At 42.2% G+C, this 13,431-nt stretch overlaps 1 protein-coding gene across 1 annotated transcript in view; it reads right to left on the bottom strand.

Moving 5' to 3' along the window:
- Positions 1–557: 557 nt before the first annotated feature.
- Positions 558–13,431, bottom strand: part of ACOXL (acyl-CoA oxidase like) — a gene marked incomplete at both ends in the record, with an annotated part of 268,533 nt that continues 255,659 nt past the window's right edge. The window contains one exon of the mRNA XM_084235198.1: positions 558–758. Coding sequence (XP_084091324.1) covers positions 558–758 — 201 coding nt within the window. The remainder of the gene's footprint in view (positions 759–13,431) is intronic.

Raw genomic sequence — 13,431 nt, 5'->3', positions numbered from 1 at the left:
GCCGCCTGCCTGGGAGCACAAGCCGGAGCTCAAGATTTGCCTCGAGCTCACACTCCCCTCTTCTGCCCATGCTTTTCCTCGCAGAACCCAAAGGGTCTGATTCATTGGAAAAGCATCACTTGCTAAACTGAAACTCTCCCCGCGGTGTGAAGATTTTTATGCTTTGATTTGTTTTCCACCCAGCACCGGTTTTCCAAAATCACTAGGCATCTGAGTCATGGCTGACAGTAGGAGACTTTTGGTGGAGCCTGGCTAAGCGGGGCGCTCGCTGGGGAGCCCACTCTGTCCTGGGGGATCTGACCAAACTGGTCGAGGCCAGGCCGGGCGCGGTTCAAGGAAGAGTAGAAAGCGCCGAACTCCCCCGGCGGCGAGCTCGCCCTTCGCCAGCAGCCAGTCCCGCGCCTCGCCAGGCTCAACGCGACCTCGGCTCCGCGGCCAAAATCCCCGAGGGCCGTGGCCCAGCGCGAGCCTGTGAGGCCTCGGCACTCGCTCCCCACGTCAGAGAAGCCAGCATCGTGGCAGCTGCGGGCGGGCCACCACCCTTCCCGCCACGTCTGCTATAACTTGGCTCCCAGTTTAGGCCGCTGAGAGCGCGTCGCTTTCGCGGCCACCGGCTGCTCCGGCATAGGGTAAAAGGCCCAGGCCGCCAGGGAGCTGGCGATTCCAGCGATGGGTGCGTGGAGGGAGGCGTGAGGAATGTTAAAGGCAGAGATCACCCTCAGGGCATCATCCTTCACCGAGTCGCACAAATCCAGCAACTGCAAAACACAGCACCAAGAGATAGGTCAGAAGTTGGTTCACTCACGGCAATCTAATGCCAGATGCTTTATGCCCACCCCCAAGCTCCCGCACACCCAGTTGCAGCTACTTTCTTTTTGGATTTCATGCGATCCAGGAGGCGGAGAGGCCTCTGTGGTTATGAATAAACCCCGCAAGTCTTTTTCATTTTAGAAATTCCTAATTTTGTGACGCCTAATCTGGCAAAAGTCCACTGATTCTGTTAAAGGGGGGTGCACTCCAAATGATCTGGACAGCTCAGAATCGAGGTCCGAAAAATTACCAACTCCCCCCTCCCTTCCAGTCCCCTCTTTCCCCCTCCTGGCCACCTCTGAAGTGGCTGGGGTGCCACCCTCTGGTGTGCAGAGGCAACTGAACTGGAAGCGCTCAGAACAGGTGAGGCCCCCGTTCTCCCAGGACTAGTGCCTTCCCACCCAACCCAAAGAATCTAAAATGCAAACCCAGTTTTTTTTTTTTTTTTTTTGGCTGGGGGGTGGGGGGGAGGCCAGGATCCAGGACTGACATCTTTCTGCCCCTTCCACGCAGCAACTAAGAGAATCTACCTGCCGTTCATCAAACACCAAGGAATTCCAAGGAAGCCCTTTGCCTACCGAACCTGTGGAAGGCACAAATAAGTCCTCCCAGCAGAGAGGAGGGGATTCAGGCCAATGATTTCAGAGGAGCTGTGCTAGGTGTACTTTTATTTCATTTTTCCATGATTTAAGTGTCACTGTATTTTTATCCACCACCTTCCACCCCCACCCCCAAAGCTACTAAAAATAATAGGTTGCTTTTCTAAAACTCAACAAAGATAGAGCAGAGAGGTTGCTTCCCCTTCCCAAAACCAACTACACATTTTACTCCTGCGTTTTTGACATTTTCAGTAGACTTAGATTTCTTTCATTCACCAAATTACAGTTAGCCACTGGGTTTTTATGGTTTATTTTTATGGTTAAAAACATCACTGACACCAGTCCCACCTTTGCCCTCATGGTGGTCATCACTGAGCTACACGAATGCTCTGAAGACCACAGTTGCTTTGCAGCAGCCCAAAGTGCCATTTCAGGTGCTCAGAGACAAAAGAGGCGTCCCCAAAGGGGGTGGGGGGAGAACTGGAGGAAGATGATGAATTCTAATAGTCCAAAAATACACCTTCCTTTAAAATGTGCTCATCACATCAGTAATTTTTAATGAAAAACTTCATTCTTCACACACTGTGGTTAAGCACCATCAAATCAGTACTGAAAAGACTTTGATCACATTTGCAAGATGCACTACGATGAACTTTCACTGACCAAGATTTCAAAGTTTGTAATTAATACTCTTGACAAGTCCCTGACTAATCTGTCAACTCTCAATGCCTTTAACCACACAGTTGAAAACTAGATGATTTGCACAGCCCCTGAACCTTCCGCCTCTGTAATATGATTATTCAAGAGGACTTTTCCTTTGGGTTTGCTTTATGAATGTCAACCACTTTTTGTCCTATATACAGCAAGGGGAGAACTTCAATTTTTTGAAGGCATGTTGTATGGAAGAGAAATTTGGGGTTCTGATGCCCAACTCAGAATAAGGGCCCATATGTAGAAATTATAGAAGCCATATTTCTGGTCAACATTTTTTTAACTTTAAAAAGTTTTTTTTTTTTTTTTAAAGCCTTCAAAGGCAGGTGAAGTTTTTCTCATTCCTAAGCGCTTAGGGAGTGACCCCTCCACTGATGCTCTAAAGAGGAATGTGATATTGACTAGGAAGATCAGATATTGATGGCTAAAATTCTAAGCTTAAATTTTGGGGGCTTTCTAAAATACTCTTCCTTCTGGCTCCCTCCATTTGTCATGGACTGCAACAGGAAGCCCCAAATTAGTAGCATCTAGATTGAAGGATCAGATAGCATTCCTGGGGTGACAAGGTTGATTCTGATCGCAGGTATCCTCCCACCTCTGCCTTGAGGATAATACTAATGGCCATTTTATTACTAACAGTGTATGCCCTGGAGTTCTACTCTGCTAGGCTGGGCATTGGAGGTTTAAGAAGTACACATTGTGGACACAGCCCCTTACATAAAATAAACTTAGGTAGCTAATGTAACATTGATTTTTATAGTTACCTTGTTTTTATTACCAGAGCGCCCTAGAGCACTAAACAAAGACTACTAAAGTTTACTTTTATTATGCATACTTCCATACTATTAGCATAAAAATGCTATATGTTGTTGGGGCCCCCTGTCCTGCCAGTTTGTGATCCAGTTGTACTGGACAAAGTACCCGAAGCTCATACATCTCTTACAAAGAAAAGTCACCAGCTTAAAAACAAAAACCACCAAGGAAGACGTGTGTCCATTAAAAAAATAAGAACATGAGTAAGTTGTCAATTCTTGCAAAAAATTTTAAAAGTACAGACCCACGACATGGGCAGTATTGCTCTAAAAAACAAAAACAACTTAGGAGCCACTAGAACTATCCCTGAGTGGGATTTGAGAATATCTACTTAAAGAAAGCTGAAGCACTTAGCCTTCCATGGATAGCATGTGGGTATGTTAATAGGTGGATTTTCAGGGCCTCTTTGGTGGCCTAAGGGTTAAGTCTCAGTGTTACCAGCCCCTGTGGCCTGAGTTCAATCCAGGGCCAGGGAGCTAACCCACATGGTACAGCAGACTTCTCCTGTACAGCAGACCTCTCCAGTCTTGCCAGCTGCTACCCTCAACAGTGTATTTCAGTACATCTGCCTGCTCTGCTCCCCACTCTGTCTCTAGTGAATCCTCTCACCCACCCCCCAAACCTCTGGCCTACACCCCAGTTCTTCTATGCAAAAATAAAAAATTAGAAAACATATGTGGATTTTCAGGGCAGGGAGGAGGAACATTTAGAACATCACTTCGGCTTCCCACCCACTTGGTTCCCACCCATTATTTCTCTTCCTCTTCTTTTTGACTCTCCCTGCATTTTCCTTACTCTAGTTGGGTCAATAGGACTGCTTGGGTGGACAATGACTGAGCTTTCCAGCCTTCTAAATAAATCCTGTTTTTCTGTGGTGTTGATGTCAATAACACAACAGATGTTCAAGTGTGCCCCACGCAATTGCAGGGACCACCGCCTCTACCCAATAGATCCATCAGATGACCTCATGGTTATCTCTGTGAAATATCCCTCAACTAGTCTCTTTCTTGCTTGGGCAAAGTGATAGTTCTTTTCTCCATCCCTTGAACCTGGGCCTCCCTATGACTGCCTTTGACCAGTAGAATGTGAAAAAAGTGACACCATATGAGTCCTAGAGATGAAGCCTTATATTTTTTTTTAAGTTGAAATAACATTGGCTTATAACATTATATAGGTTTCAGGTGTACAGCAGTATAAATCACCATCTGTATATACTACTTTATGTTCATCACCAAAAGTCTAGTTTCCATCCTTCAAACAACTGACCCCCTTTACCCAATTTATCCACCGCCCCACCCTCTTTCCTTTAAGTGACCACTATTTTGTCCTTATAGTCGAAGAGTTTGTCTTTTGTTTTTTTCATTTCTGTTTCTACCACATATGAGTGATATCAGGTGGTGTGTGCAGAGCTCAGGCCCTAAGAAGCCTGTAATTCCCACTCTCCCTCTCCTGGGAGCCTGAGATCACTTGCTATGCAGAAGGCCTATATAGGCTGATGCCTACCTGGATGCCACATGGAGGACCAGGTGCCTCAGCCAATAGCCAGGCTGGCTGCCAGTTGTGTGAATGAAACACCTCCCCCCCCCCCCACTGCCCCAGTCCTGCTGAGCTCAGATTACAGCCACAGGAGTGACCCTACTAAGACTATGAAGAACTCCCCCCATGTTGCCTACCTTCAGAACTGCAAGAAATGAACAATTATTGTTGCAGGCCACTAAGGCTCAGGGTGGTATGTTACATAGCATCATGGAAAGGAAACAGATACCATCCTTAAAAAATTTTATTTATTTATGAAAGAACTGGGGTACAGAGGGTGAGAGAATTCACCAGGGACAGAGCGGGGAGCAGAACAGGCAGACTGACGAAGTACACTGCTGAGGGGAGCAGCTGGTGAGATAGGAGAGGTCTGCAGCGCCATGTGGGTTTCTCCCTCGCCAGCTGGGAATTAAATCTGAGCTGCAGAGGCTGTGGACAGCTTCACAGCACTGCACTCAACCTGCTGCGCCACTGGGGAGTCCCCCTTAAAAAATTTTAAATTACCATTCACAGGGTCATCTTCAGCTGCACTTCTGCCCTCTTAATTATCTGAGGACAAGTCTATAATTGTGCAATTAAAGCAGTGAACAGTGAGGTGTAGCTTACTAATAGGCTTAGCTAAAAGAGAGACTTGTACTCCTAAGAGAATAGTTCATAAAGCCAAGTGAGTATCAGGAGTGCCTGAGAGAGAATCTGAAGAGTGGACTGGACCACCCCCTGCAGGTCACCACCACCCCTCCTCCATTTACAAGACAGAACAGCCAACTGGCCTTTGAACCTTTGAACATCCACTCACCCCTCCTCCACTTTTGTTAGGATATTTGCTTACAACAAAATACTCAGTAAAATTAAGGTGGTGAAGGAAGAAAGAAAACTATTTATAGCTGGGGTAACAAATTTGGTAACTGGTAGGTTCTCCTGTGACATCAGCAGAAAGGATGGGGCTTCTTGGGCCCAGCAAGTCAACAGGTGCAATGGGACACACAGGCACACACTCATCTCCTTACTTCATGGGGCTATAGTGTTCCCCTCCTCCCAGGAGTTTCTTAAACAAGGATGGCCAACAGGGGTCATCACTAAAGCTTGCTATCTGTCTATTATTAAGTGTTTGAGTGAGAGAACCAAGCTCACAAGTGGCTGGGAGGCTGGGGTGAGGAGGGAAGTAGGTGAATGTCACACCAAAATGCAGCAAAACAGGGTTTCTGAATCTCTGGACTGAAAATATATCATCAAGGCATCTAATGACTTCAAGAACCCCCTGTCCAGTAAGTTTCAAAATGAATCTGCACATTTACACACACTTGGAGCTGTGTGTGATAGTGTGAGGCCTCAAGCCAGTGGAAGTGGATGAGCCATCTGTCACCTCTATTTGCTGGGATTTCTTTTATGATGGTGATGTTCAAAGCATTTCAAATTCAAAACAGCTCTGAAGACAGTTCCCCTTAAAGGAGAAAAAGTATGCCAACTTCCAGCGTTTCAGCCATTGAGTTAGTGGACTCCATTCCTAGAGCCTGACAGTGATAAGCTGAAGACTAGGTAGATAACTATAATTTTCTGATTAGACCCCTTTCCTATGTCTGGCATATTTCATGATTGCAGTGTGTATGTGTGTGTGTGTGTGTGTGTGTGTGTGTGTGTGTATAAAACTGTCAGAATGTGTTGTTTCATTTGAGTGAATGCTACCTTTTCCAAGTGGCTGTTGAGAAGTGTTAAGTCTAATGAGAGTCAGCAGACCCCCTTAGACACACTGACAGGCCTCATTAAGAGGAAGGTTGTCTAAAAAAAAAAAAAAAAAAAGAGGAAGGTTGTCTAATCTTTTTTGCATGTCTTTATCGTGATGGAAAAGCCAGCCATAGTTTCTCTGCTCTATTTGTTTTGATACTAGAATCTGGGGTGAGGACCCTCTCCACGCCTCCCTCATTTAGCCCTTCACCATGTTCTTTAATTCTGGTCTCATGAGACTACCTTCCTGAGTGTTGTATTGACTGTATTGTATTGATCTGGGCATTCCTCCTCCCAGAAGTCCACTTGCTTTTCAGGTTCAAATAAAATTATTATGAACTTGAGTCCTTTAACTTGATTTATTGAGTTCCCTTAACTAGTTTCCTCATGCATCACTCAAGCACAGTCTGCACTTTCTTGGGCCAAGGAAATTCGTCTTTGTCCCATTTGACATTCCTCATTATCTTGTACTGAATCATCACTTTTGCCGTTCTTCCTCTCTGACACTAATTTAATTAGGCCCCTTTCAAGTTTTCAGTTTTTGGTTACAGACTTACGTTGGCTGAAAGAATGTGGCTAGGTCATGAAGGGCTTTGTAAGGTTTAAATTAAATAATAGATATGTATAATATATTTATGTTAGGTGATAACAACAACAGTAATGCTCTACTGCCCTGGTCACATTGTAGATACTAGTTAGATATTATTCCCTTCCTTTGTTTTCCTGTCACTTACTTTCCCTGCACACTTAGTTCTATCTCTAGATCTATGTGTTATTATAATATATAATGTATTTCTATATTACTATCGTAGATTTACATTATATACTTGTAGTGTGTACTATAATTATATTTAAAATAATAAATATAAAAATACAATACATGTAGTTACAAAATTTCAGTTTCCTTGCTGAAATTTTCTATATTGTGTTTCAAGTGTGTTCATAATGCCCAGTGAAGCATTTTTATGATGACTGCTTTCAAAAGGTTAAATATTTTTTTTTCTATTTTCAAAATTACAATTAGGAATTACTGAATAAAGTAAATAAATAACTTGTAAGTTAGAGTCCAAAATAAAAGCACCCTTAATAATTCTAACATCACTGTTATCTTGTGTTGGCATCTAGTAAATGTTCTTTTTCTTTCAGTTCAAGATCTTCCTTGTTCTTGGTATGATGAATGATTTTCAATCAACACTCAGACATTTGGGGTATTATGTTCTGAGATTCAGTTCTTATGTAAGTCTTTCATTTTAACTGGCCTTCTCTCACAGTGCTCTGGCAGTGTCAGGCCATAAAAGAATGTATCTTGTTGGATGCTTCTTAAGATCCCATCCAATGTCTCCCTTGAGTCAGTAAGAAGTCAGGGCTTGTTCTTGAGAGGTGGCCTGGCAGAGTGAGGGCTCCTGCTCTGCTTGCCAAGGGGAGCAATGGCAGAGTGGCTGCTCCCTGCACCCCGAGACCGCTTCTGGCCTTGGCTGCCTGGAGGAGTATAAGCCAAAACCAGGGGAAGCTCCATCTATCACCTTCACCCACATTCTCCCCAATGGCCTTCCATGACTAAGCTGTCCTCGGGAAAAGGAGAGTCTGTCCTATGAAAATGCTGAACCCATTGGGAAAATTCCAAGTATGAGAGACACTTTGGAGCACAGTCCCCAGGAAGTGTGGACTGGGGTAACAAAAGAACAGTATGTGTTCATACCTGCCTCTTCACCACATAGATGTTCCTCAGGTGACGTACCTCCAGTGATGGAGCCAGGCCTAATGTGATTAGCATTCAGTATGGGGCAACGAGAGGAAAAAGTTTATAGGGATCCTGACCCTAATGCTTAGGAAGAGAGGGGTGCTGGGTTTGCAGAGAATTCTTTCACAAAAATATTCAGGGAGCTGGATGTGGAACTGGCTACTGTCCCTAGTCTGGTGATTGTGGGCCAATAACCTCCCCTGCCCCCTCAAGCGTGAAACAATGTATTCTATGAGTCTTACAGGTGCTTGGCAAGTGTGCTTTCCTTGGTGTCAATCATTATAGCTGGTTAATGCACAGAAATGGAAATGTCAATCTTATCAAACCAAACCTAATTTTCAAAAGGAATCTCAGTGTAGCCAACTTTTATTTTCTAAGGGATTGTTAGATACTGCTGGGCTATTTATATCATTTTCTACCCATTCTTTTTCAATGATTTGATGTTGGATTAACTAGCTATTGAGCAAGAAACTTTAATAGAAGGGAAGCCTTACATATCTAGAAGATATGATGAAAGAATTAGATAGAAGCTACTGGTTAAATGGGCTTTCTGCTTGCATTCATTATTTATGGCCTTTGCTGCCAGTGACATCACTGTGATTCTGCTACATGCCTCTGACCATCTATGACTGCCCTTATACCTAATCTGCTCCCTCCATGTTATTCCATGCTTGTGTTCCCAGTGGACAGTCCATAGATGGGAAGCCCAGCAATCCAGCATGCACTCTCCCATGTAGTATCTGCAATTTCCACGCCCCATCCCAGATGGCTGGGCAGGTAAAGGCCATAAGGTTCAGAGGGAGCCACTTGGCTGACTTGATCTGCACCTACCTACATCTCCAGCACCTTTATAACAATGTCGCATAGCAACATATAGCCCTTTACCTATGTAACCTGGGTTCTGTGCCCTGTTCCCTACTGCCTGGGACTGCCACTTGTTGCACACCTACTGTGTGCCAAATTACAGATGAGGTCTTTATGTTACTGCCTCACTCATTCTCACAACAACTCTGTCAGATATCACCCTATTTTACAGATGAGGAGACCAACGTCTAAAGGCTTTAGGACTTTGCTCCAAGTCATATACGTTGTAATTGGCACAACTAGGGTTTTAATCCAGATTTAATTCTAAATCAGAATCCATGGTCCATGTGTGCCCAGTGAGGAGAATGTAGGTTTCCTCGCAGTCCCCCTGGCTCAGAGTCCCCAAGAAGATTAGGGCAGTAATGGGCTACGGGAGCCTCTCTCATGTTGCCACCTGAGGATGCCAAGGACACTGGCTGCAGAGCCAGCTGCCATGCTGGGAAAAGCTCAACCTGCTTATCTGGATGTTCTTCTTGAGAAGTACAAGGTTTCAACTCTCAAAAAAATATGCCTGAGCCAGTGAGGCTCAAATATCAGGATATTCAAGAAATAAGTCTACTCCTGTGGATAGAAAGCCACTTGCTCTACAGGGTCCCCTTCATTCAGGAGGTTTGATGAACTCTTCTGCACTGATCTGCGGTTCTTACCTGCTCCTCTAGCCCACACCTTATATGACCAAACACAATTTAAATCCCTGCAAAAGGCAGGGATTAGTGAAAATCTCTATAATCAAGTACTTTACCTGCAGCTCTCTCCACTTCTTGTGAAGACTTCCAGACTCACCATGTGCACAAAGGCTTTGGTCTTCCATCTTTCCCACCCTCCACCTCTCCTACCTGTGCAGACGAACATTCTCTAAAGTGGCAGAGTGGCAGGTCTGTAATAATTAATTTGCCACCATAGCCCCAAATGCCTGACAACTGGTCAACATAAAGAAAAACTTACCTGAAAAGGTCACATGGGCCATAACTGTACTCTGTGCTCTGACACCCAACAAGCACTGGAAAGGGGAATTCTGCTCCTATTTTCACTGACCACTGGCCTGCATCTCGAGAAGGGCTGGACCTTCCCTTGTCAGGCCGCCTTGTTTCCAAGAATGAGCACAGACACCCTCTTGGTTTCCTCTATAGTCAAGTTTCAATAGCATGAAATGAAATTCTGTGCTCCTATTAATTATCAGGACACCAGCTTAATATATTTTTTCAATCAATGTCAATGATATTTTATGTTAATTAATCCTTCAGCAGATAATAATATTTAGCATAATCTGAAATGTCAGAAAGGTGAAATGCCTTTCTTACCAAACAAAAAATAAATGTAACAAAGACACCTTCATTTGGCTTAACTACAGAGTTGATTTTGGGGAAGAGGCAAATTTACCTTCCAAATTTCCTTCCTATCGCTGTGTCTTTCAACCAAAGAGTACACAACTCTTAATTTCTAAGTATTCCTGAAAATGCCTAGTTCAGTAAAGGAGTGGAGCCTCGATGCTCTGACTTCCAGGCCGTAGACATTCCTTACAGTTGAAGCTTACAGATCAATTGCCACAGGGCGTTTGTAAACATTATGTGTTCTTCAGTTATTAATAAGAACAATTTCTTTACAACTCTGGCATTTTCCATTACAAAGTCTGCTTAATCATCATTACTTAAAACAAGAATGCTGAGACAGAGACATCGCCTTTAACCACTTAATAAGAAGTTCTGACATTTGTTCATACAGCTACTGATTCATAAGAGGAAAAGTTTAAAAAGAAGACAAGTGCATGTAGCTTTCCCTTTAGAATACAGGAAACCATATAAAAGTATTGGCAATGGAACTAAAGTAACCACAATGCCGCTCTTGGTAGCATTTTCTACTGACAGACATTTACATGAAACGAGAAAGAATATTAAATTAGGTGGTTATAATAAAGCTTCACTATTAGCTTCACACGTTTTTGTACAAAAACAATATGATATTTTAATCAATGAACAGTTAAGTCTTGTAAATGCAGACCCCAAGAAATGTGAATACATCCAAGAAGGAATAATTTTCAGTCAAATTTTTTTTTCAGAAGATTAAAAACCACCAGAACTAAATACACAGCAACAGCTCAAAGTTATTATATGTCAGTGGGTCCTGGAATTTTGAACTTCATGGACTCAAACAATTCCAAAAGCAATTTAGGAAGACTTCTAGGTTAGGATTGGAAAAATTCCAAAAAAATTTGCTCCCATGGTAACAACCCTCAGAAGTTAAACCCAAAAGTGAATCAAAGCTTTCTGAGGCCAACATCATCTCACTTCAAGTGCCACAGGATCAAAAAAGTACCATGGGAGTGAGGCGGGCTATGCACCCTGAGCTCAGTCAAAGTCGCCCCCACTGAACCTTGACTCTGGGCAGAATCTTGATGATCAGCCCTTCCTCCTAACAACCTGATGCAAAAAAGGGACAAAGACAAAAAAAAAAAAATTAAAACTATTATGCAAATATCAGGAATACAATAAAGATAATAAGACTGATAAACAGGAAAATGTAACCCAAAATGTAGAAGAAGCACACTCTGTAAAAGGAGACTTATAGATGACCAGTTATTAGAAATAACAGACAAGGATTTAAAACAATTTTATAAAAGTGTTAAAAAATTACAAGAGAAAATGGGTGTAATGGACTAAAATGGAATTATTCATGAAATAAATGCAATGCCTGAAAAAGGGTGAAAGGAAAGGTCTATAATCCTAGGTGCCTCCCATTTTATCTCCATGAAATTCACAAACTAATTCTAAAATATATGTGGAAATGCAAAGTTCTGAGAAAAGACACAATAATTTTGAGGAATAAAATTATGGAGGACTTACATTATTAAAACCCCAGCAAGGGCCTCCCCTGGTGGCGCAGCGGTTGAGCGCTGTACTGTGAAGCTGCCCGCAGCCTCTGCAGCACCAATTCAATCACCGGGCAAGGGCCCCACATGGCACAACAGACCTCTCCTGCCTTGCCCACTGCTCCCCTAAGCAGTGTGTTTTGACAGTCTGCCTGTTCTGTTTCCCGCTCTGGCTCTGGTGAGTTCTCTCACCCTCCTGCACTTCTGACTGTACCCAGTGCTTGTATAAATAAATAAATAAATAAATAAATCTTTAAAAAAAAATTAAAAAAAACCAGCAAGATTTTTTTAAAAGTATAGTGACAGTATTTTAACATTTATTAATATTATGGAAAGGCAAAGAATTAGAATGACAAAAGTAATTAAGTAGAAGCAATCACTCTACCAGATTTCAAGACTCTTAATTTAGTACAATAATCAAGAAAGATCATGTGGTACTCACAGAACAACAGATATACAGATCCACAAATCAAAATATAGAATGCAGAAATTGAACCAAACAAATATGTCCAACTGATTTTAAACAATTTAAAGGTAATTAAACCAAAGAAAATCTTTTAACAAATAGTGGCTGGAGTAATTGGACATCCCTAGGCAAAAAAAAAAAAGGCATCTCAATCTAAACCTCCTATCTTATATTAAAATAAACTTACAGCTTATATAAAAATGAACACAAATGGATCATTAACTCAACTATAAAATGCGGAAATATGAAACTTTTTAGAAAAAAACCTATAGGTTTAAATTTTTAGGAGCTAGGGACAGATGAAAAGTCCTGAGACTTGACACCAAAAGTATTGACATCATTAGTCATTAGGAAAATGTAAATTAAAACCACAATGAAATAGTACTACACATCCATCAGAGTGACTTAAATAGAAAATAGTGACACTACCAAATGCTGGTGAGGGTGTGCAGAAACAAACTGCATTGCCATGCAAATGTAAAATATACAATTACTCTGAAACAATTTGCAATTTCTTTTTCTAAAAAATCAACATTCCTCGGTATTTACTTTAAAGAAATTAAAACCTAAATTCATACCCAAACTTGTTCATGAGTATTTATGACAGTTTTATTCCTAATAGTCAAAAATAAAACCCAGATGTTTTTCAATGAGTGAAAGGTTAAACAAACTGGTACACCCATATTATGGAACACTGCTTAGCAGTAAAAAGACACAGACTGTTGTCATACACAATGACCTGGGTGAATCTCCAGAAAATTAAGCTGAGTGAAAAAAGCCAGTCTCAAAAGGTTGCAAATGATGTGACACAATTACAGCAATGAACAGATCTGTAGCTGCTAAGGGCTGAAGGGGAGACAAGGACAGGGAGAGGTATAGCTCTAAAGAGCCACAGGGGAAGCCCTGTGGTGATAACAAAGCTCTGTGTCGTCACTGTTCCCATGTCACAATCCTGGGCGTGAACTTCTCTGTATTTCTACAGATGATCCCACCAGGAGAAGCAGGTAGAGGACATGAGCTCTGTAATACTTCCTACAACTGCATGTGAATCTATGATTCTCTCAAAATAAAAAGTTTAATTAAGAAACAAATGCCCTCCCTGTACCCCTCCCAACTAAGGACAGAATAAAATTCAGGTTAGGTTTTAACAAAAGGAATTTTATGTAAGCACAACAGAAGTTATTTCTTGTTTCCTCTTTTTATTCTTTTTAGCTGGAGCATAATGTACATGTAGAGAGAGAAATATAAGTACATCCCAGTTTGCTGGATTATCACAAAGTGAACATAAGCCCGCAGGCATCAC

The sequence above is a fragment of the Talpa europaea genome (assembly GCF_964194135.1).
Source record: "Talpa europaea genome assembly, chromosome: 6".
Lineage (NCBI taxonomy): Eukaryota > Metazoa > Chordata > Mammalia > Eulipotyphla > Talpidae > Talpa > Talpa europaea.
The sequence above is the reverse complement of the archived record's forward strand: the minus strand, read 5'-3'. Positions and strand labels throughout refer to the sequence as shown.